Raw genomic sequence first — 25,290 nt, 5'->3', positions numbered from 1 at the left:
GAAGGTATTTAGGAGGAACAGCAAGGAACTCCAAATAATGAACAAGAAAATATGCATCTGCAAGATATGCAAAACAAGGAGCAAGAAAACATGCAGTTGGGTTTTGTGGATTTCATTGAGTCAAGCCAAGATCCTGTATTTGCACAGATGTATGCTCTAAGGTAGTCTTTCCCTATCAGCCCCACTATAGAAGTATTTAGGTATTGGTTTGCTCATTTTACATCAGAAATGGACACACAGAAAGTTGAAGTACCCTTTCCTTGGGCACACTTCTTTACTGCACAACTTCTGAATCCTCTGAACTTTTTGTGGGCTAAGAATTTTCTGTCTTCTTCAGCTCTACAGTTCCTACCAACAGATTTTGAGGTTTAGCTTGCCTAACAAATACCCCTACAAATAAGCTCCAACTTGTTTAGGTTCTCAGGATCCAATGGCTAAATGCAAGAATACCATCTTTGAGGGTTTGCATTAGGAAGATATTGCCAGCTCATCCAAATCCACTCCTGTAGCTGCTGACACAAAAGGTAAAGAAGCACCTAGCTCTAAGTTTACAGAGAATGAGACTTCCCCTGGTACACCCCTGAATGCTATGCTCCAGAAGGTAGCTGAATCCCCTGGTCCATGGTCAAAGGCCTTATTAGATAAAGCTTCCCAGAAGCAAAAGTCACCAATTGCTATGGCATCCAAACTTATTTCTAATGAAGACCTGAGAAGAAGAAAGAGAAAATCAAAGCTTAATCATGGCTTCAAGGCTGCAGGGTGTAGTGATAAAAATTGCATTGGCTGCTCAATTGAACCACTTTCCATCACTCAGTCGGTTATCAAGAATCTTGGAGAAGTCTTCTGCAAAGTAGATGCCTCTAAGCTCACATTGGTGGCTCTTAGTAAAAAGAAGTCAGTGGCTCCTCCTGGAAAGAAGCCACCCAAAAAGAAACAAGAAAGCAATCCTGATGATGATGAAGGTCCCAAGATCAACAAGAAGAGGTCGAAGAAGCAGTAGTGGTTGTCCTAGTCACTGGACTTTTGGTTTACAGAGATTTATAAAGACTTTCATATTTATGTCTTTTGCTTATGCTGGTTATGTAAAAACAATTAGCTACTACTTTGTGATGACTTATTCTGTTTCTATGGGTTGTGGCATGGACGATGTGCATCTTATGCCCTGGTTATTTGAAGACTTTGTTTTTTACCCAATATGAACAATCAGCAACATATAAGATTATGAAAAGTGATGTGGTGGAATGTGAGGGGTATCAACTCAGAAAAAAGTGGGATTCTGTTATAAATAAAATTGTTGAGAGTCAGTGTGGTATTCTCTATCTACAGGAAACTAAAAAGGAATCCTTTGACTCAACGTTTGTTAAAAAATTCTATCCTCCATCTTTTGATAAGATTGAATATCAACCATCACAGGGTGCATCAGGAGGAATGGCTATAATCTGGAAATCGGCTCTTTTTGATGGAGAACTGGTGTTTAGTAATGAATTTGCTATCTCTGTCAAATTTACCTCAACTATTAATAGTAATGAGTGGGTTCTTACAAATGCTTATGGACCATGTACTGCTGAGGGAAAAAGGGCTTTCATGCACTGGTTTAAATATATCCAGATGCTTGAACATATTGATTGGCTAATTGTGGGCGATTTCAACTTGATTTGGTCTCCAGATAATAGAAACAAGCCTGGAGATAACTATAATGACATGTTCATGTTCAATGATGCTATTAGTACTCTTGCGCTAGTGGAAATACCTTTACTCACAAAGCAATTCACTTGGTCAAATAAGCAACAGTCCCCCTCTTGGAGTGTTTGGACTGGTTTTTTACATCAAATGCCTCGACTCTATCATATCCTGACACCACAGCCTATCCCATGATCATGGAAACCTCTTGTCATTCCCCACGTATCATCAACATTGGAACTGATATACTAAAAGGAAAAGTATTCAAATTTGAGAACTATTGGATGGAACATGATAACTTCATGGGTATTGTTAATCATGGGTGGTCCATACCTGTTCTTGCATCAGATGAGGCCAAAATAATAACCGAGAAATTTAAAAACTTGAGTAGAGTGCTCAGAGCATGGCAGGCTCAAGTTTCAAATCTAAACACACTCATGTCAAATGTAAAATTGGTGATCTCACTACTGGAGTTGGTGGAGGAGTATAGGGATCTCTCTTTGATGGAGTGGAATTTCATAGACACTTTGGTAGAGAAATTGCAATCACTCCTGCGCCAACAAAAAAATTATTGGAAACAAAGAGGGGCAATTAAATGTGTAAAGTTTGGGGATGAGTCTACAAAGTTTTTCTATGCAAATGCTACCATCAAGCATAGAAAGAACTTCATTAGACATTTAGAAGATGCACAACCCCGGCCTCAAACTAGTCATCATATCAAGGAATCTATTCTTTGGGAATCTTACAAGGAAAGGTTGGGTACTTCTGAGCAACACCCAATGGCTTTTGATCTGCAGCAATTACTACAACTATCTGACAAATTGCAGTGTTTTGAAGAACCATTCTCCCACCAGAAAATTGACTCTGTAATACAATCTATGCCAAATGACAAAGCACCAGGACCTGATGGGTTTAACACTGATTTCATCAAAAGATGTTGGCCAATCATTAAGCATGATTTCTACAATATATGTAATGCATTTCACTCAGGAAATATATGCCTCCAAAGTATAAATGGTTCATACATCACATCAATAGCAAAAGTGGAAGGTGCAGTGAAAGTCTCAGATTTCATACCCATTTCACTTCTCAACACCTCAATTAAACTCCTCACAAAGCTTTTAGCCAATAGACTTCAGGTAGTCATTATGAGATTGGTGCACAATAATCAATATGGCTTCATTAAATCAAGGATAATACAAGATTGTTTGGTATGGGCATTTGAGTACTTACATCTGTGTCACAAATCAAGAAGAAATTGTTCTCATCAAATTAGATTTTGAGAAAGCTTTTGATAGAATAGAGCACTCTGCAGTGATGGATATCATGAAGCACAAAGGTTTTGGGACCAGATGGTTGCAATGGATGAAAGCAATTTTCTCTTCAGGAACCTCATTCATTTTACTTAATGGAGTACCTGGTAAAAGATTTGATTGTAGAAGAGGAGTCAGGCAGGGAGACCCTTTATCCCCTCCCCTCTTTGTATTGGCAGTCGATTTGCTACAATCTCTTCTGAATCAAGCTAAACTACAAAACCTACTGTAGCTGCCGATTCCTCTGTCTTATAATCAAGACTTCCCTATTCTTCAATATGCTGATGATACTCTCATCATTATGGAAGGCTACCCCTCACAACTTCTACACTTAAAGGAAATATTGCAATCATTTGCTCTTTCCACAGGCCTCAAAGTAAATTATAACAAGTCTTTAGTGGTCCCTATAAATATCACTGAGGTTAGGCTTCAAACACTCTCACAGTTATTTGGATGTGCAATTGGCAAGTTGCATTTCACCTATTTAGGCTTGCCTCTTGGCCTCACTAAGCCTAAAATTGATGAGTTTCTCCCAATGATTTCCAGATGTGAGAGGAGATTAATTAGCACTTCAAGCTTCTTGTCTCAAGCAGGTCGTTTACAACTGACCAACTCAATTTTCACTGCTCTTCCCATGTTTCATATGTGCACTTTCATGCTTCCAAAGATTGCCTATAAATAGATCGATAAGTTCAAAAAAAACTGTCTCTAGAGGGGGTCAGATATCAATAATAAGCAACCCCCTAAAGCTGCATGGGAAATGGTATGCCTACCCAAGAAAGAGGGAGGTCTTGGAGTTCTCAATATTCAGACACAAAATGAGGTATTGATACTAAAATATCTCCATAAATCTTCAATAAGGTGGACATACCTTGGGTCCATCTTGTTTGGAAAAAATACTACCTGATAGTAAGCTACCAAGTTATGTTAAGAAAGGCTCTTTCTGGTGGAGGGGTGTCCTCAAACTATTAGATAAATACAAAGGCTTATCAATGGTTTCAGTTAATGCTGGCAACATATGCTCACTATGGTATGATCTTTGGGGTAATTATGTTCCTGCTCAAGAATATCCTCAGCTTTTATCCTTCACAAAAAAGAAGGACATCTCTATTCAGCAAGCTCAAGCAATACATAATGTTGATCAATTATTTCATTTGCCTCTAACACCTCAAGCACTGGAGCAACTGATAAACCTGGCTACGGATTTGGAAGCTCTAAATCTCAATAATGACCAAGATATCTGAACATACATATGGGGTAACCCCTTCTTTTCATCCTCTAAAGCCTACCGTCATCTCATTGGTCACAGATAGACACACAACATTTTTAAATGGCTATGAAAATCTAGATGCCAAAACAAACATAAAGTCTTCTTTTGGCTTGTGCTTAAGGACAGATTAAGTACAACAAATGTACTTCAGAGAAAGCACATGTCTCTTCCCTCATATGCATGTGTATTGTGTCAAAATGATATGGAGGAAACCCTGTTTCATCTCCTTCTTGAGTGTCTCTTTGCACAAGAATGCTGGATTCACATTGGAGTCTTTCCAAACACGACAGACCAGCCTTATGAGATCTTAAATAGTTTCAGGCTACAATTACAAGTACATTTCTTCATGGAGATCATCATCATCATGTGCTAGAGCATTTGGATGGCTAGAAATGATTGGATTTTTCAAGGAATTACACCCTCAGTTCAGTTGGCTCTATTTCGTTTCCGACAGATTTTTTCTCAAGTTACATATAGAGTCAAAGAAGATTGAAAACCTCTCATGGTTGCATGGCTAGAGCAGACATTATAATCTTTCTAATTTTCTTTTTTTCCTTTTTTGTTTCCTGAAACTCTATTGTATTTACCATCTATTTAATTTTTTTAATATATAACCAGAAGGGGCTCCTCCCCTCCTGTCAAAAAAAAGTGAAATGTCTTGTCTTTGCTTTAGGATGTAAGGTGGTCTGAGTACCCTGTTAAACGTTGTTTGTGGCTGTAATCATTCATTTGTGAATGAGAAAGGCTGGATGTTTTAATCCGTAATCTAAAAAAATCCATTTGATTCATCCATGAAAAGCTGGACGATTTTACCCTGATAGGTATTTGGGTTCTGTGCTTGATGTAATGCTGTTTTTGTCTTTGTATGGAGTCTATATGTTTGTGGAGTGGATGATTGGGCAGCCATCTCCTTGTGTGCCTATCATTTGTGTAGTTGTCAAATTTTATTAGGGTTACAGACTACGGAGAGAGGGGGAGATAAGTGGGTCTTTGACTAAGTCTTTGCCATCTAATGCTTCGATCAGGCTGGGAGTAGCTTGTAGTCCTAGATATTGAGCTAATCCGAGGATCGATTTCATGCCCAATTGTTTCTCTCTATATCTGAAATTTAATTATTTCAAGAATTTCGGAGCTATTTCTTAGGGTTTTTTGCTCTTAGCTTTTGGTTCCTATTTTTTTTTTTTGCAATTTCTTGTGCACACAGGTGCAAGGACATGTGTGAGACTTGAATTTCCGTTAATAAATGCCTCACCTGATCACCTTGAATTTCAAGTTTTCTCCAAATTTCCCCCTTTTCCAAGGTATTCTGAAATTTCTGAAATTAAAGGCTAAATCTTTTTGGGTGTTTTGGTTGGAATTGATCCGATGTCTATGATAAAATGAGCCCGTGGTTCAAATTTTGTGTGCATTGGACTAGATTTGGTAAGCTTTTCAAGATTTCTCGTGTTGCTCGGCCTGCAGTGTTTGGGTTTTGCTTGCATTGGACGGTCGGTATTTCTCTGGTTCTCGATCGGTGCAGCTATTTCTCTCGTATTCCTGTTTGTCACCCACTGGTTTCGGATTTCTTTGCGCTGATTTTTTCCTGCAGTTTCTCTGATCTGTTCTTCAGTTGACCTCTGCTTCTGCGATCCTTTTCTGTTCTGTACTTTCTCTTTACTACAGCAGCAAGCCGAGAGGTTTCAGATCGGAGTAGTTTCTGCGACAGCCGCAGCAGGTAACAATTCTCTTGCAAATCCATTTTACCTCGGTCAGTGTAGGAATCTCTGCTCTGCTTCAGCAGCTTAGATCGGTCGGTGGCAGCATTTTATTTTCCATTCGTTGAGCAACAGCAGCACAGCCTTCTCGTTTTTGCACGGTGCAGTTCAGATTAGTGTAGGCTGGCAGCCTGGCAGGTGGCAGCTTAAATCTGTTTTGTTCTTGTGTTGTGTCCCTTTCTAGCTACACTATTGCAATTGCTTGGATTTTTAGCCCCTGTTTCATACTTGGATGATCCCTTCGTGTGGTACATGGCATCAGCTTGTGTGCTTGAGCATTTTTTTTTTCTGAATCAAGTCCTTGGAGCAGACCTAGTAGCAGAGCTAAAGCAGCACCTGAGTTCAGAAGTTTTTGCATGGTTTGTCAAGTAAGCTTGCATTTTCTTTTGACATGAATTTCCACGTGCACGGACCACAGGTGAACAAATGGCTGGATTTCACAACCTGACAATCGAATGGGTGATCCGCATCGTGATCGCTGTCAGGCTCGGAGCTCACATCTCCCTCGCCCTCTTGGCCGGGATCCGCCGGCATAAAGCGACCGGCTTCCTGACGATCGTCCTCTGGCTGGCGTACCAGGTGGCCAACTGGGCCGCGCCGTTCGTCCTCAGCAACCTGTCCCTCGGCAGCACGCCGCGGGAGCAGCAGCTGGTCGCGTTCTGGCTGCCGTGCCTCGTGGCGCATCTCGGCGGCCCCGACAACATCACCGCCTACTCCTTGGAGGATAATAAGACCTTCTTGCGCCAGTTCGTAAGCACCGCGTCGTAACTCCTGGCAATCTCGTTTGCGGTATACAGGGAGGTAAAGATCCTCGGCGGGGAAGGGACCCTGTTCTGGGCGTCTTTGGTGATGGTTGGTGTTGGTGTTTGCAAGTATCTCGAGAGATTTTGGGCGCTTTCGAAAGCCGACTTTGGCAACATCCGCAGCTCAAGCAAGAACAGGTCAGAGACTTTGAAGATCAATGGCCAGCGGCGTGGACGCAGGAAGCTGCTGGAGAATGAGCAGGCTCTGCTTGTCGCTCATGAACTGCTTGATATCACCAAGGGGGCGTTTGCTGATTATTCGGTCAAGGAGGACCAACTCAAGAATGATGCCAATCTGAAAGAGATATTCTCTGTCTATTGGGGGAATAATGGATGGAACAACATGTGCAAGGTGGTCGAGATGGAACTCTCGCTCATGTACGACATCCTCTACACCAAGGCAGCCGTGATCCACACCTGGTTTGGCTACTCTATCCGTGTCATCTCTCCGATGGTCACGGCCATGGTGATCGTTCTGTTTTGGCTCTACAGCAAAGAAGGCCAGAGGACAGCAGATGTCTTCATCACGTACATCTTGCTGGTCGTCACCCTTCTTCTAGATGTGAGATGGCTCCTCGGAGCTGCAGCGTCGACCTGGACGTACGCGTTCTTCAACGCGAGTCCAGAGCGTTGGCTGCACCATGAAGTTTGCTGCACCGTATGGTGGCACCGGCTCCGTCGTTTCGTGGTTTCTCTTGATCCGTGGCAGCTGCCTCTCCGGGAGCACGGTGGTGGATACCGACTGTGGTCAGGCACCATTGGGCAATACAATCTGTTCCGTGAGTGCACCTCATGGCACTACTAGTAGTCTAAGCAGCTGGATGGCCAAGAAGCTTTCATTGGAGGACGATTGGATGGAATACAAATACTCCAGCCGCCTTCAGCTCGGTAGTGCCAAAAATGTCAAGGAATTGCTCTTCAAACAGATACAAGAGGCGTTGAACATGGTAGCTGCCCTTGGTGGAAAAGAAAGAAAAAAGCCAGAAGAAATGCGACCCGTTCCCCCTCCCCGTCTCCCTGATGCAGCACCAGCACATCAGAGACGTCGGGATTTAGACGAGGAACTGGGCTTCCTCCCTGAATTCCAAGAGCTCATCCTTATTTGGCACGTTGCCACGGACGTTTTCCTCTTGTGCAGCCATGAACAAGGCACTACGCGGCACCACCAGGAGAGGTACGTGAAGGCGATCAAGGCCGTGTCAGATTACATGGCATTCCTAGCCGCCGAACGCCCTGAGATGCTGCCAGGACTGAAACTCCGCAGCCTGCACCAGGCAACCCGTCAAGCTCTGGACATTTTATGGAAATCCGAAAGGAGGTTGACAAGTACAACAGGAGACGAGAAGGTGCTTGTTGACATCCTGAAAGAAAAGAATGAAACGGATGTACTGTTACTTGTTCACTCCGTTGTTTTACTAATGTGCTGGCTGTCCCTGTCAAGCTAGAAGTGATCGTGCCATTGTGTAATCGATGAAAACTAGCTTGTTCGTTTGTTGGTCGTAACCATCCTCATAGAAGTGAGATGGCTGCCCAGAGCGACAGCTTCGACCTGAACATCTGCATTCTTCAACGCTCGGCGAGAGTCTTGGTTTCACCATGGAGCTTTCTGCAGTGGAAGGTGGCACTGGGCCACTGGCTCCGGAGTGTAATCAATTAATCATGTCTCTGGATCCACGACAGCTGCGCTTTATGAGCCCAGGGGCAGCTACAGATTGTGGTATTGTAGCCTTTTTTACGAGTGCACGCACGACACAGTGAATCTACCCAGAAGACTTGTGATGATGTTAGGATTGCGCTACTTGATGACTTTACATAGGCTTATGTTACACAGAACACAGGAATACCAATCAAGAGTGCCGACCCTACAACAAACGCTACAATATCTAAACAACGGAACATGCAATCCTCGGCTGATACGTCTTTGGTTGTTACACAAGAAAAATAATTAAAGTTCTACTCCTAAGTCTGATAATATATGCCAAATATCGTGTTGCATCTTATGCACACGCCCCCTTAATCACAACCAACTTAGGTTGAGATTATGCCGGAAAGCATCAAGTCTCCTTTTAGTCAGCGGCTTAGTAAAATCATCCGCAAAGTTGATCATGGGTTAATATGAAATTATGAACCGAATTTCTGGTAACTTTTGTAGGCTACTCGTTTGCGAAAACAAATTATAGTCAATATCAAACCATGACTCCCACTCAAGAAGAAATAATAATACAAACTTCTGATTTGGAATCCAGTTTTTAATATAAAAAGCTTATAATGAAGTAGAAAGGCGGCATATATACTGCCTAGTGATGGATAATTGACTAAACAATGACGGCGCCCAAGCTGGAGCCGGAGACTGAACCCGAGGAGGCGACGCGCCCCTCACCGCCGGTCCCCGAGGAGCAGGTGGCAACCGGGGCCGTCGGGGAGACGGCGCACCCCTCGTCCCCGCCGGCTCCCGAGGAGCAAGCGACTGCCGCGGCTGGCAGGGAGGCGCCGAGGATGGAGGAAGGGGAGGAGGAGGATGACTTCGAGGACATGCCCACCGACAAGCACAGCTGCGGGAGCAGGAGCGTACCTCCGCTACGGGTCATCAGCTTCCGGTAAGCCACCTCCATTCCTTGCCCTGTACTTGCACCTGTACTCCTTCTACTGGGTCATGCACGCAAGGTGTTCAACGCATTGCCCGTGTGTCTGTCCCCGAGATGGGAGGGCAACATGAATGGCGACAGGACCTCACTGCTGGATTATGTCACCGGTGACTGATGCTTGCGTTGAGACCTTTGTCTCCAGGACGGCTAACCGGGATACCTAAGAAGACTGGCTGTGGTGGAAGGCGAAGCAGTGCTGAGCCGTTCTCCTACCGTTCATCAGACCCGCTATCTGGGGCTCGGAAGATGGGGAATGGTTCCTGTTTCTGGCCACTAGCAGATGAGGAAAACTCCGATGAGGAGGAGATCGTTGAAGCTGAGAGTGCGGCTAGTGCGCCAAGTCTTTCTGTTGCTGGGGTTACGCTGCGGGAAACCACCGTAGAAGACCACGCATCAGATAGGCAAAGAGGTGCTATGTCACCCCGTGTTGTGTCGAATCCATCGTGCGCGAGTGGGATGGAGAGTAGGCCACTGGTTGGAATAGGAAGGAAGATCAAACCATGGTGAGGACCCCTTCCCAAAAGGAGATCATCACCAAAAATGTCACTAGGGGACATTTTGGTGAATGATGTTCGCCTTGCTAGGGATAGAGGAGAAAGATGATGGTTGGTATAGTTTGTAGACGACGATGAGGCCGGTGACATGAACGCCAACAAGGCTCCGGCGACAGAAACAGCAGTAGGGCTCCCAGATACAGGGAAAGAAGGAAATATTCAATTTCAAACAGCATAAATGCCTCAGCTTCATGGGCCAATAGTATGGGTAGGATACTCAGGATTTATTTGTGTTGGGGCCCACTCCATTTTCTAATGTCTCGCTGGTCTAGGAGACCTATTCAAGTGCGGGGGAAAACATAAAGGTCAGGTAAACCCTTGGCCTTCTGCCACCCAGAACAATAACTCAGGGAAGCATAAAGGTCTTGAAAACCCTCACCTTTCCACTGCCTAGAACAACAACTCGTATGTCACATATCAAGTGACGAAAGATCAGGGAGAGGGGGCAAGTGGGGAGGAGAGGGAAGAGATGAGGCGTGGAGCTGATGGTCAGGTTGTGGAAGCTCGCGAAGGACGGGATGGGTGTACTGCCTTCTACAACCATGCTAGGGAGGGAGGTGTCCATGGTGGTGCTGGAGGTGGTTGAAACCAAGACACCGGCCAAATTTTTCAAGAAGAAGAAGGAAGGTTCAGAAGAGATGGATATGATGGAGGAGAAAGATTTTAGATGAGAGGACAGGTTACAGAGCCGAATCATGGAGGATACACCGGTGGTGGTTGAGGCCAGAACTGGCCAAGACCTGGGTATGGTGCAAGGAGGGGAGCACAAGGAGCTGGTGGTTCACGTGAGGGCTTTCGTGGCAAGGTGGGTTACTGGCATAGACGCCATGATCAGAGACACCCACAAGGTGAAAATCTAGAAGATGATATGAGGAAAGGGCCAATAAGCAATGAGAATGGGGCTATAGACAGGGAGAAGGAACCAAGGATGGACGGTGAACAGAAAAGGATAGGGGAGAAGAAAGAAGCATATGTATTGATGGAGGAAGCAGTGGCAGAAGAGGTAGGGGAGGGAGATGATCCAAAATCAGAGATAAAATACTCGAGATGTACAAAAAAGGGGCATGTGGCTGCAAGGTGTACAACTAAATATATATTGTGTGATTTGTGACAGTAATGAGCATATGAATCATAGATGCCCGGTGCTCAAATAACCACGACCAGTAGCACATGCTGTGGGATATGCGGTTCATAGACTGGGATTTTACCACATTCCACATCCCCCATTACCTAGAGCCAGGAATGACTCAAAGACGGCGTTGATCAGAATTGTGGGAGGATTGTTCAGCTCCAAAGGATTTATCCTGAAAAATAGAGATGGGAATTAGTTGATCATGAAGATAATTCTTTCATCACCAAATTTCCCTCAAAATCTGAATTGCAAAGAGCAGTTGCATTCGGAGGGGCTGATGTTAAGGAAGTAGGAGTACCTTCAGGTCTGAGATTGCATTTTGAGGTGTGGCATGAGAAAGAAGAAGGATATCTTTTTCCTAAGGTTTGGGTGAGGGTGTTTGGCATAAGGAAATCCTTGAGAATTCCAGAACCTTTGGGCAGTAGGATCAATGTTGGGTTCTACTTAGACAGTGGATATGGAAATGACTAGGAAAATAATTTTGGAAGAATATGTGTAGCAGTCCTAAACCCACGCATTATTCCCCAACATCTAGATGTGGTGATTGGGGATCACTACTTCAAGTTAGAATTTGAAGTAGAGAGACTGGGAGTGGATGAGAATGGTGAAGAAGTGGTGATTGATTGGAAGGGAGACACAGATCGAGAAGGAGATAGGGAGGAAAAAGAAGAGAAATATATGCAAGAAGATCAAGATATGAATAGAGAATAAAAAAGAATGAAAAGCAGCAAGGAGAATGGTGAAGGAAAAGGAATACATGAACAAGGGGAGCATACTGGGCATACACTGAACAATGTGGACACTCTCAAAGAAAAGGTGCAGAACATGAGTGGAAAGTTCTTAGATTTCCTGGATATTGTAGTAGACAAAACTCTTGATGTTTTGGTGGAAAGGGTGATGGCTGAGAACAATGAAGGCATTGGATCATATGCAACTAGAGAGTTGGAAAATGATGTGATAGAAGAAGATGATTCTATCCCTGCTATTGATAACCAGGAACTTCAAGTTGGTAAGCAGCAGCCAAAATTGCAGGTTGGTAATCTGATCCAAATGCAGGAGGTGGAGAAGGAAGTTGTAGGGGCTGTGGAAGACAAATCGCTAGCAAAACCACATGATTTGGACGGTGGTGAAAAGATTTAGATGGCAGCTGCAATTCTAGAAGCTCTACTTACACCTACACGGTCCAGTCCAAGATTGGCAAACACAGTTGATGAGCACATCTTGGCAAAAACAGAAAGGAGGGTGGCTGAGAAGAATCTTGAGAACGGTAATACTTTTAATAACTCTCTCTTTTCTTTACATACTAGTGATGCTATCTTGAATATTAAACAACTAGGTTTACATTGTGGATCTGATAATAGCGAAATGGTTAGGGCGGTGAATGAACTTTTTACAACAAATTTCTCTAGGCTAAAATCAGATTTTTGTTCAGATAGAAATAGTGAATTACCTCAAGATAATGACAGTGAAGAGGAAAATATAGAAGAAATAGAGAAACTGCCAGTTAAACATCTATGTGGAGAACTAGTAGAAGAACTGTTTGATGATGACAGTTATCACCTAATGAGTGATTGTAAGGCTTTCTCAAATAGAAACAAGTCTAGTGCCAAGTCGCAGGAAAGAAAGACTTGTAAGGTGTTCTGTTCAAATATTTTGAAAAAGGTTTCCAAATGAAGGGAACCTTTTGGAATAACGGAGGTCTTAGTGACTTGTCTAAAACAAAATTTCTCACTAATACGGTTAAAGTGCAAAACTTAGATTTTATTACTCCTTTAGAAACTGGCAAAAAGGATTTCTCCCAGTTGACGCTTAATAGCTTTTGTGGGGGGAAGAATTTCATTTGGCATTGGACAGAACCACATGGGAGGTTTGGTGGTATTTTGCTAGGAGTAAATCTAGATGTCCTAGATATTGGTAGCATAGATGAAGGTGACTTTTATGTTAAATTTTAAGTTAGAAACAAAAAAGATAACTTTAAGTGGGTGCTAGTGGCTGCTTATGGAGCAGCCCAAGCTGAATTTAAAGAGATCTTTCTTACAGAATTTGTCCATGCTTGTAGCAAAGAGAACCTGCTTATTATGCTTGGAGGGGATTTTAATATCATTAGGAATCCAAGTGAAAAGAACAATGAAAGGTATGATAGTAAATGGCCTTTTCTCTTTAATGCTATCGCAGATAGCTTAAATTTAAGGGAGATTGAGATGTCAGAACGTAAATATACGTGGGCTAACTCATTAGAAAACCCGACATACGAAAGACTAGACATAGTTCTTGTAAGCACGGAATGGGAGCAAAAATTTCCTGTGGCCACAGTTGATGCCTTGAGCAGGGAGATTTCATACCACACTCCCTTATTATTAAATACGAGAGAAGGAGATCAGCCCAAGAAACAACCTTTGTTCAAGTTTGAACTGGGATAGCTTCTAAGGGATGATTTTTTTTGACATTGTGTCAAGAGTTTGGGTTAGTGAAAAGAAAGGCACACATCATTGCAAATATGGTAGAATAAAATTTGGAGGCTGAGATAATTTCTAAGGGAATGGGCAAAAAAATATGAATGATACATATAAAAAAGAAAAAAAAAGGAGCTTCTTAGAAAGGCATTAGAACTGACATAAAAGTAGAAACACAGTTGCTAAATCAGCAGGAAATTGATTTAAAACAAAACATCAAAAATAGGTTCACACACCTTAGAGAAGAAGAAATCAAGTGGTTCCAAAGAGCTAAAACTACTAAGATGTTGCAAGGGGACAGTAATACCAAGTATTTTCAGCTAGTAGAAAATGGCAAGTGAAGGAAAACTAAAATTTTCTAGCTTGAATAGGAGGAGGGGATAATCGAAGGTGAAGAGAATCTTAAGAAGTTTATCACAAAATATTACAAAGAGTTATTTGGACCTCAAAAGAGGAACAATTTCTCTATGATTGAATCCATGACTGAGGATATCCCTCAAGTGTCGAATGCAAAAAATGAGATCTTAACTGAAAGTTTTACAGAAAAAGAAGTCAGGGATGCCATTTTCCAGATGAAACATAATAAAGCTCTGGGTCTTGATGGATTCCTAGCGGAGTTTTATCATGTTTTCTGGAGTCTTGTTAAGGATGATCTAATGGCCATGTTTAATGACTTTCATAAAGATAAGCTCCCTCTTTTCAGTCTGAACTTTAGGATCTTAACGTTGATACCAAAACTGAAAGAGGTTAAAATGATCCAGTAGTATAGACCGATATGTATGCTGAACATGAGCTTCAAAATCTTCACAAAAGTGTTGGCTAACAAAGTAACAATGGTGGCAAATAAAATCATAAAGCCAACACAGACAACCTTCTTGCTACGCAGATACATAATGGAAGGGCTATCATATTACATGAAACAATCCACGAGATACATAGGAAAAAACAGAGTGGGCTGATCCTCAAACTAGACTTTGAGAAGGCCTACGACAAAGTGAACTGTTCATTTTTACAACAAGCGTTAAGAATGAAGGGTTTTTTCTGTTTGTGGTGCAAGTGGATTGAGAACACTGTTAGCAGAGTCAGAGTGGGGGTTAAGGTAAATGATGATATAGGGTATTTTTTCCAAACCAAAAAAGGACTGAGGCAAGGGGATCCTTTATCACCAATACTCTTTAACATAGTGGCAGATTTGTTAGCAACTCTAATCACAAGGGCTAGAGATAATGAGCAGTTTAGGGGTCAAGTACCTCATTTTCGGCCAGACGCTGCCTTTGCCAGCTCGTCAGTTGCCTCGTTGAAGCGTCTTGCGACGTGGTTGAGTTCCAGACCGTCGAACTTGTCCTCGAGCTTGCGGACTTCGTTACAATACGCCGCCATCTTGGGATCGTGGCAGCTCCACTCCTTTATGACTTGCTCAACGACTAGCTGATAGTCGCCTTGGATGTCCAGCCGCCAGATGCCCAGCTCGATGGCGATAAGAAGCCCATTGAGGAGAGCCTCATACTCGGCGACATTGTTAGATGCGGGAAAATGGAGGCGGATCATGTACCTCATGCGCACACCGAGGGGAGAGATGAAAAGCAAACCTGCTCTGGTGCGAGCTTTCATCAGCGACCCATTGAAATACATCGTCCAGTACTCCTGCTTCTCTAACGCTGATGGTGTCTGGATCTCCGTCCACTTTGCGACAAAGTCGGCGAGTACATGGGACTTGATGGCTGTCCGGGGGACGTAGGTGATGCCCTAGTCCATAAGCTCGAGCGCCCACTTTCGTGATCCGCCCTGTGGTGTCCTGATTCTGGATCACTTCGCTGAGGGGGAACGATGACACGACCGTCACCGGGTGGGAGGTGAAGTAGTGGCGCAGCTTCCTCTTTGTAGTGAGGACTGCATATATGAGCTTTTGGATTTGAGGGTAGCGGGCCTTGGATTTGGACAAGACCTCACTAACGAAGTACACCAGGCGCTGCACCTTGAGGGCGTGTCCCTCCTCCTCTCGCTCCACCACTAGAGCTGCGCTAACCACTTGGGTGGTTGCCGCGATGTAGAGCAGGAGTGGCTCCCCGTCGGACGGTGGGACCAGGATCGGGGCCTTCGTTAGGATGTGCTTGAGACGGTCAAGCGCTTCCTGGGCCTCGACGGTCCACACAAAGCGGTCAGTCTTCTTCAGGAGTCGGTAGAGAGGGAGTCCTCGTTTTCCGAGGCGTGAGATGAAGCGGCTTAGGGCCGCAAGGCATCCCGTGACGCGCTGTACTCCCTTCAGGTTTTGGATCAGCCCCATATTGCTGATGGCCGATATCTTCTTCGGGTTGTCTTCGATGCCGCGCACGGAGATGATGAAGCCGAGCAGCATGCCCCTCGGGACCCCGAAAATGTACTTTTCGGAGTTGAGCTTGATGCGCTTGTCTCTCAGTCTTTCAAAGGCCAGTTCAAGGTCAGGGATGAGCTGGTCGCCCTTCTTGGACTTGACCACGATGTCATCCATGTAGGCCTCAACAGTTCGCCCGATGAGGTTCCCAAAACACTTGAGCAAACATCGCTGGAACGTAGCCCCCGCATTTTTGAGTCCGAACGGCATCGTGATGTAGCAGTAGGGCCCGAAAGGGGTGATGAAAGAGGTCGCGAGCTGGTCGGACTCTTTCATCGTGATTTGATGGTAACCGGAATACACGTCAAGGAAGCTAAGGGTTTCGCACCCTGCGGTGGAGTTGACTATCTGATCTATGCGCGGCAAAGGAAACGGATCCTTTGGGCATGCTTTCTTGAGACCCATATAGTCAACACACATTCTTCGTTTCCCATTCTTTTTTCGTACAAGAACAGGATTGGCTAACCACTCGAGGTGGTGCACTTCCTTGATGAACCCGGTCACCAAAAGGTTCTGGAGCTCCTCACCGATGGCCTTGCGCCTCTCCTCGTCGAAGCGACACAAGCCATGTCTCACCAGTTTGGATCCGGCCTTGATGTTCAAGGAATGCTTGGCGACTATCCTCGGGATGCCTACCATGTCCAAGGGTTTTCACGCAAAAACATCGTTGTTTGTGCGGAGGAAGTAGACAAGCGCGCTTTCCTTTTGGGGGGATAGGGTAGCGCCTATCCGCACTGTCCTGCCGTCGGTGCAGCTGGGGTCGAGGGGGACCTCCTTTACACCTTCCATGGCTTCGAAGGAGGTGGTGGACTGCTTGGAGTCGGGCGGATCCTCAGCGCCCTCCGCAAGCTGGACCGTGTGGTCCTTCGAACAAGTGATGGCCGTGGCATACTCGCAGCCCTCGACATCACACTCATACGCCTTCTGGAAAGACTTGCTGATGGTGATGACCCCGTTGGGCCCTGGCAGCTTGATCTTGAGGTAGGTGTAGTTAGGGATGGCCATGAACTTGGCATAGCATGGCCGCCCCAAGATGGCGTGGTAGGTCCCGCGGAAGCCCACCACCTCAAAAGTGAGGGTCTCCTTCTTGAAGTTGGAAGGAGTCCCAAAAGTGACAGGTAGGTCGATCTGCCCGAGGGACATTGCCCGTTTTCCCAGCATGATGCCGTGGAATGGCGCCTCGCTGGGATGGAGACGGGATTGGTCGATCCCCATGGCATCAAGAGTTTCAGCGTAGAGGATGTTGAGGCTGCTGCCTCCATCCATGAGCACCTTGGTGAGGCACTTTGTGCCGACGATGGGGTCAACGACGAGGGGGTAGCATCCTGGCTGCAGGACACGCTCCGGGTGGTCGAACTAGTCAAAGGTTATGGTGGACCTTGACCAGTCGAGGAAGGTCGGGGTAGCGGGTTCGGCCGCGTAAACCTCACGACGTTCCAGCTTTCGGCGGCGCTTGGAGTCGTAGGCCGCTGGCCCGCCGAAGATCATGAAGCAGCCATCTACGTTGGGGAAGTCGTCTTCCTTCTCCCCGCTATCCTTCTTTTCTTCTTCGGGCTTCCATCTCCGATCGCCCTTCACTGGATTGCCCACAAAGTACCTCTTCATGAGGTTGCAGTCCTTGTAGGCGTGCTTGGCGGGGAACTCGTGGTTCGGGCACGATCCCTCGAGCAGCTTGTTGAAGAAGCTGGGGGTGCCCTCGAGAGGTGGCTGTCCCCGTTTGCGCTCGGGGACGGCCACGAGGGGAGCTTCACGCCGTTGCTTGTTCTTCTTCTTCTGCTGGCGGTTGGAGGTGCCCTCATCGGCATCCTCTTCCCGCTTCGCCTTGCCTTTGGAGCGATCAAAGATCACCCTGACGGCGCCCGAGGCGGAGCTGGTGGCGATGTTGAGGAGCTCCTCAGTGGTCCGTGTGCCCCTGCATCCCAGCTTGTGGACTAGGGGCCTGCAGGAGGTTCCCGAGGCTCCGATGATGTCAGTGTCGGTGACGTTGGAGAGCTCAGTGCGCTTCCTAGAGAAGCGCCAGATGTAGTCTCGGAGGGACTCATCCGTCCTCTGACGGCAGCTCCAGAGATCCCAGGAGTGTCCGAGGCGCATGTACGTGCCCTGGAAATTCCCTACAAAGATTTCCTTCAGGTCGTTCCAGTTGCAGATTCGACCCGACGGAATGTGTTCCAGCCAAGCTTGCGCCGAGCCGGCCAAGAATAGCGGGAGGTTGCGAATGATGAATAGGTCACCATCCGCCCCACCGGCCTGACAAGCAAGCCAGTAGTCGCTGAGCCAAAGCCCGAGGTTCGTCTCCCTGGAGTATTTGGCCATGTTGGTGGGCTGCCTAAAGCACGCTGGGAACGGCGCGTTCAGGATGCGTGCGGAGAAGGCCCTAGGCCCCGCTGGGTTGGGGCTCGGGCTCCGGCTCCGGTGTTCTTTGCTATCATAGCGGCCACCACGGTGGACGTGGTAGCCGCGGTCCGCTCCATCCTCCTTGTCCGCACTAGAATGCCTCCACGCATCCAGGGTATCACGGGCATCGCAGACGGGACCAACGCGCCAGTGGACGGATGGTGCTGCACCGCCTGCAGGCGGTGGGGTCCGTCGAGCAAGCGCGGCTCAGTTCCGTCCGGGGGGAGGTTGGTGGACAGACTCCCCACGCCTTTCGGGAGGCGTGGTAGGCGCGGCCCTGCTGGCGTTGTGCCCGCGTCGTCGGGACGCGGAACTCTCCGCCTGCTGGACTGCGACGCACTCGAGCAGGTTGCGCACCTCTTGGTGGGCCAGACGCTCCTCAGGCGTTGCTGGCTCGGGGAGTCGTCGGAGTAGGACCGCTGCGGCGGCGATGTTCTGGCTGGCGCGTGCGAAGAGTTGAGGACGATCCTCATCCTCGCAGATGCACCGTTGGACGTCGCGTGCTTGTTGACGCGCCCCGCCTTCGTTGTGGGGGTGCTCAACCTCCTGATTGGGCACCGCGCGTGCCTCCAGCAGACGTGGCCACTCCGAAACCCTGGCGAGGGCTCCAGTTGTAGTTGCGGCGCACGGTGGGGGAGTGCGCTGCTTCCCTTTGGCGTCATTATCGTTGGACCCCTTGGAGTGCACGTCAGCCATGAAGCACTCACGCGAGGGGTGGTGGCTCCTGTTGTCGGAGCCAGCATCAGAGGTTGTCCCCGTTACGCCCACGAACTTATTGTTCGCGGGTGGCGCAATCATAGATCATGCCAGGAGACGATCGTAAGTCGTCACGGCGTTGCACGGGCCAAAGGGCCACTCCTGTGGTGTGGGTCCGGCCACCCTCCACCATTCCGGTGGTGGAGCCGGAGGTAACAGGGTGAGCGGGCAGGACAAGGAGAGGAATCAGCTAGATTCCCTCTCCCGTGGTGAGGAAGTCTAGGCTCCCGAGGTGGATGTGGGAGCCGGGAGCGAAGCTGATGTCGCGGTTGGCCATCCGAAGCCAGTGATGATCGTCGTACGTGCAAAGGTCCCCTACCTCGCGCGCCAACTGTCGTTGTCAAGAATCTCGGGTCAAGACTACGGCAAGTGAATTTGTTTTCTATGCGCGTAAGGCTCGGATGGTTGTACGAGAGGACACAGGGTTATACTAGTTCGGGCAGGAATAGCCCTACGTCTAGTGTGGGGAGCTGCTCGTGTTACTCGTGCAGAGTTTGCAGTAGGGGTTACAAACAGGTGAGAGAGGGAAGCTAGTCCCAAGTCTCTGTGGGTGTACACTGATGCTCATGTGGAAGGGTTGTGAGTTGGGGGTGTTTGGTTTGCTTTTTAGCTGTCCCTGTCTCGAGCCTCCTGGTCCTCCTTTTATAGCGTAAGGAGGGCACAGGAGTTACAATGGAGCCAGGAGTCGAAGGGGAGCGAAAGAGGTGAGCAGGGAAGTAACAGCGCAGGGAGAAGGACCGAGCCCCCAGGGTCGCCGCCTTCCCTTCCGGTCTTTGTCTCCTGTCAGCATGACCACCGGACGGGGAAGGTTGTTGTTGGGCCCCACCGACGACCCTCCGGTCGACCGTTGTAGCCAGGCATGCGAGACATGCGTGCGACTGACTGCTATAGCCATGCATGATGATGATGACGACTGGCCGCCGCAGTTGTGCACGTCATGGAGGATGGCCGACCTCTGTAGCCTTGCATGCTGACCGGGAGGCGCGGCTAACATGCCTCTGCCGCTAGGCCGAGTGGGAGACCGGGCAGCGCATCCTCTTTTGTTGGGCGGCGTGGGCAATGAGTGCCCTACGATGAATGTCTCAGGGGAGGATTAGGACGGTGCCGCTGTAGCCCTATGCGGTCGTGGCTACAGTGCGCTGCCCGAAAACTTTGGCCGATCACGTCGAGGAGCGCGGGCGCCTTTCTGCGTGCCAGAACTGTATCGCATTTATGGCGAGATCGGTGGGGGCCCACGAGATCTGCGCCCTCATCTGCTGGTCCGCACCGGCCCTCGGGCGAGGCGAAGCTCTGTCTTGTGGGCTCGGATCCATCCGACCCCTAGCGCCCGGGGTCGGGCGAGGTGGAACCTTGCGTCGAGGGGTTGGGCGAGTCCGACCCCTTGCGCCCGGGGTCGGGCGAGTCGGAGACCCGCCGCGAGGGGTCGGGTGAGGCGGAACTCTCTCGGCTGGGATGAGGAGCGGCCTCGGGGGGCCGGGCGTGTTCGACCCCTTGACCTGGGGGTCGGGCCAAGTTGGCGGTGGTTACTATTGCTGGAAGTGGGCCTGAGCTCTTATGACCGTCGTTTAAGGAATACATGGAGGTCGTTAATATTTCCCCCCAACACAATCCTACACTCTTCACTCACAAAAGGGATAATGATCTATTTGTATGCCAAATATATGTCGATGACATAATATTTGGTTCTACTAACCCAGTGTGGTGTGATGAGTTTAGTAGGATCATGACTAAGAGATTTGAGATGTCCATGATAGGAGAGTTGAAATTCTTTCTTAGTTTTCAAATCAAGCAACTCAAGGATGGCATGTTCATTAGTCAAACCAAGTACACTCAAGATATGCTCAAGAAGTTTGACATGGAGAATGCCAAGCCCATCAAGACTCAAATGCCATCAAATGGACATCTTGATCTAAATGAGGATGGTAAGAGTGTGGACCAAAAGGTATATTAGTCTATGATTGGTTCCTTGCTTTATCTTTGTGTATCTAGACCCGATATTATGCTTAGTGTGTGCATGTGTGCAAGGTTTCAAGCTAATCCTAAGGAATGTGATTTAATGGTTGTTAAGAGAATCTTGAGATATCTAGTACATACTCCTAACCTTGGCTTGTGGTATCCCAAAGGCTCCACTTCCAATCTACTTGGCTATTCCGATTTTGATTATGCTGGTTGGAAAGTAGATAGAAAGAGTACATCCGGGACTTGTCAATTTCTTGGTAGCTCCTTGGTGTCTTGGAGTTCCAAGAAACAAAATTTTGTTGCCCTATCCACCGCCAAGGCCGAGTATGTTGCAGCCGGTGCTTATTGTGCTCAACTACTATGGATGACTCTCACATTGAGACACTTTGGTTGTGAGTTTAGCAAGATACCTCCCTTGTGTGACAATGAGAGTTCTATTAAGCTAGCAAACAACCCCATGAACCACTCGAGGACAAAGCACATAGACATAAGACACCATTTCCTAAGAGACCATGAAGCCAAAGGAGATATCACTCTTAGCCATGTGAGCACCAAAATGCAACTAGCTGATATCTTCACAAAGCCCCTTGATGAGCAAAGGTTTTGTGCTTTGAGGAGTGAACTAAATATCTTGGATTCTCGTAACATAGCTTGAAATCATGTGCATGTTTTGGTGACTTAGGATAGATTGATTTCAAAAGAAAATTCTTTTTCAAAACTAAATTGTAATATTTGGAGTTAAATTATCTCTATCACTTGGATCATTGTTCTCATTGATTGTGTGTTGGCTGATTTCAAATGATAGAACTACTCATGCTCATATATATATATATTGCTGTCATATTCCTTCAAATCTATCCCAAATCAAATTCCACTCAAATCTATTGGCTGTTAGCCAGGCGGAGCGGAATTTTTAGAACTTTTTCCAAAAATTCCGGAAGTTGCGGAATCTTCGGAACTTCTTTCAAAAAATTCCAGAAGTTGCGGAATGTCCGTAACTTTTTTTGGAAAATTCTGTAACTTAACAGGTATTTACTTTTTACCCCGAGAAGTTACCAATTCATTCACTGTCATTGTTACCGCTGGCTTCTCTCTCCTTCCTCTCCTCTCTCCTTCGTCCCCCCTGGCGATTTGGAGTTTCGACCACCAAAAACCCATGAAATCATCAAGGAAGGCTCAACTCAAGAAGGGGAATCATGTGGTGGTGTTGGAATCAAAGTTTGAAGGCTCTCTTCTTTTCTCTCCAAAGGTATCCAAAGTTCATCTCGCCCGACCTATCAATGTAGGTTGTTCCTTAGGGTTTCCTTTGGATAGAAGTCTTCTCTAGCATATGTAGGCCTAGGATCTTTAATTTCATATCAATCCCATGACGAATTCATTGTGTATGAGATGTTAGGGTTTTGGAATGCGAGTTCCGAAATATTTCGGAAAAGAGTGTCGGAATCTCCGCAACTTAAGGAAACTCCGGACATTTTTCTGGAATCTTCGCAACTTGTGGAAAACTCCATACATTTTTCCAAAATCGACGTAACTCGCAACCAAAGCCTATTATATTGATTACTCTCTAAATTTTTCATGACTCTTTTCTTATCTTGGTCGTGTTCTCTGCTTTATCCAGATGGGAAGGCAAAGGGACACTCGTGCTAGTCCAACTCAAAGGAGGACTAAGGCAAGGCATGATCCGAATCCTCCTAGAGTTGAGAGTGAAGAAGAAGAAGAAGAGGTATATGAGCAAGAGGAATCTAAAGAGGAAAGATTTGTTGTTGCTTAGAGGAGGAAGGGGAAGGAAAAGGTGGCTGAAACATCCCATAGATCCTCCCGTGGCCATGCTCCTAGTGTCATGCCATCCTTTGCAGCTCCGCAGCCTACACCAATCAAAAGAAATTGGGGCTTAGCATATCATATTTGTCCTCAAACTTCAGAGCATCTCACTCCCACTTTTGATCAAGATCAAAGGACACACTCCCTTTGCCCAACTCTTCGCCGTCCTTCATGCCCTATGGGATACACTCCTAGGTTGGCAAGGACTGTTACAAGATGTTCTTGGCACTCAAAGAAGAAAGGGGGCATGACCCTTTTAGGAGGGACAAGATGGAGGGGATTGACGCACAGTTTTGGAATGAGTTCCACATGGATTTTATAGTTTCATGGTGCTGCGCACGAAGAACAAGCCCCCCATTGTTGATATGTGGTATGTGAATTGGCCCTACTACATGAAAGATGATGATGCCACATTTAAGAGGGTGATTGCAAAGTGCAAGGAGTTTAGCTTTATGAGCTTATGGACTTTAGATATAATTGGAATGATAAAATTCTTGGTCAATTTCATAGCTCATACTACTTCCAAGCAAGCACCAATTCTATTCGTTGGACCACCGTGGGCGAGCACTATTGCATTGATTATATGACTTTCTCTCATCTTTTGGGGCTTAGATCAAGCGATGAGAGGCGTGATCCTATACATGTTGAGTTCAAAGTCACATCCAAGGATGTCCCTTTCATGTTCTATAATCCAATGGTGGCTCTTGAAGGGAAGACAAATAATTTGGTGCCTTACTACTATGTGTTCAATCAACTCTTCATGAACATAGTTGATCCTAAGGGAGGAGATGCAACAGCTCTTCACTTCTATGCGAGAAACCTCCTGAACCGTGTGGCTCCAAAGGAAGGCCCTTTTGTATCTTCGACTATATATGGAATGAGCTTTGGTGTGCTATGACAGATTCCAGGAAGAATCTTCCTTATGCTCCATACATTATGTATATGATTGAGAGGGTCACCAAGATCACCTTTCCAAAGGATTGTGCTCATGAGCCCCTTCATATCCGTCCTTGTGATAGTGATGGTCCCCATCCTACAGTCACTTCTCGTTGCTTTGCCAAATCATCTAGCCAAGCTCCACGCCATGATGATGAGCCTTATGCTTCCTCTCCTCCTAGGCAGTCCCACAGGCCAAGAGGTTCTATGATCAAGAGGGTGCTTAGGAGCATTTTCTCCATGTGCAAGCATATGTCCTGTGAAGTAAATGAAAATAGGCGTGACATCATTGAGCTCAAGTCCTCCGAAGGACTTCTTGTTGATCCTTATCATGAGCTACCCGACTTTGATGATCATTTTGCCAAGTGGGACGCCATGGATGCTACTGCTGCTACTCCTTCTCCTACCCCGCGTGCACCTGTTGGCTCTTCTCACCCTCGCCACTCCACACACGATGCACCTGTTGAGGAAGAAGCAGAGGACAATGAGGAAGAGGATGATGACGATGAGGAGGAGGACGACGATGACTATGATGACGAGGAATAGATGTTGCTGTTGTGCTGGAGTTCATTTCCTTTTTGTAGCTTGATGCCAAAAGGGGAGTGAATATTTGGACGGGATGGATTTATGTATCAAACTATGTCTTTTATGGTGTTTAAGACTATGTGAGCATAAGAACTTGTAATAGGTGTGCTTTGAATGCTTAAAACTATTTTATTTATCTAAGGATGATTGTGTGCTTGTGCGAAAAATTTCTATGATGGATGTTATTTGAGTATGGCAGAATGTACGGAGATTCCAGACAATTTTCTCGAAATTCCAAAAGTTGTGGAAAATTCCGAAGATTTCTACGGATTCTCTGGGCATTCTATTATCTTTCTTTTTATTGCTTCTGTTGCAGTTTATATTCTGTCATATGCATCACAAGAATATGTTTCACACACTCTTTGCATCCCACTACTGCCAGGAACATGTGCATCTCTCATGTTTTCTCTTATAACATGCCAAGTGATATTTAAAGATTATTTTGGAATACAAAATCCTTATGGCACACATTAAGGGGGAGTTGCACATGCTCTTGCTTTATTTTTTATGTTTTTGATACATTATACTCTCATTTGTAAGACTTAAGCATGCTGTCATCAATCATCAAAAAGGGGGAGATTGAAGAGTACCTTGGCCCCCTAAGTGGGTTTTGGTAGACTAATGATCAAGCTTAAATGTCTAATGAACTTTCAAGCGCATAAAATGGTTTAAAAGGAATAATGGACATGGAGCACTTGTGGATGAACCTAAAAAAGGAAATGAACGAATATGAGGCATACCTTGAAGGCTAAATTTATTTTTAATTTGAATTTGAATATAAGAATGCTGCACTATTAAGAGGGATGAGTAATCTTTGGTCTTTACGTTGAAAAAGGTGCTCAAGATGATCTAACCAACCTAGGA

At 46.2% G+C, this 25,290-nt stretch overlaps 1 protein-coding gene across 1 annotated transcript; it reads left to right on the top strand.

Annotated features, from left to right (window-relative positions):
• Positions 1-5,538: 5,538 nt before the first annotated feature.
• Positions 5,539-6,963, top strand: LOC101784419. The gene is made up of 2 exons (XM_022829440.1): positions 5,539-5,977; positions 6,436-6,963. Exon 2 carries the CDS (start codon positions 6,444-6,446, stop codon positions 6,783-6,785), a length of 342 nt encoding a protein of 113 aa, XP_022685175.1. The 5' UTR covers positions 5,539-5,977; positions 6,436-6,443; the 3' UTR covers positions 6,786-6,963.
• Positions 6,964-25,290: the final 18,327 nt, after the last annotated feature.

This window comes from Setaria italica, chromosome VIII (genome assembly GCF_000263155.2).
Source record: "Setaria italica strain Yugu1 chromosome VIII, Setaria_italica_v2.0, whole genome shotgun sequence".
Lineage (NCBI taxonomy): Eukaryota > Viridiplantae > Streptophyta > Magnoliopsida > Poales > Poaceae > Setaria > Setaria italica.
This window is presented reverse-complemented; position numbering and strand designations above follow the sequence as displayed.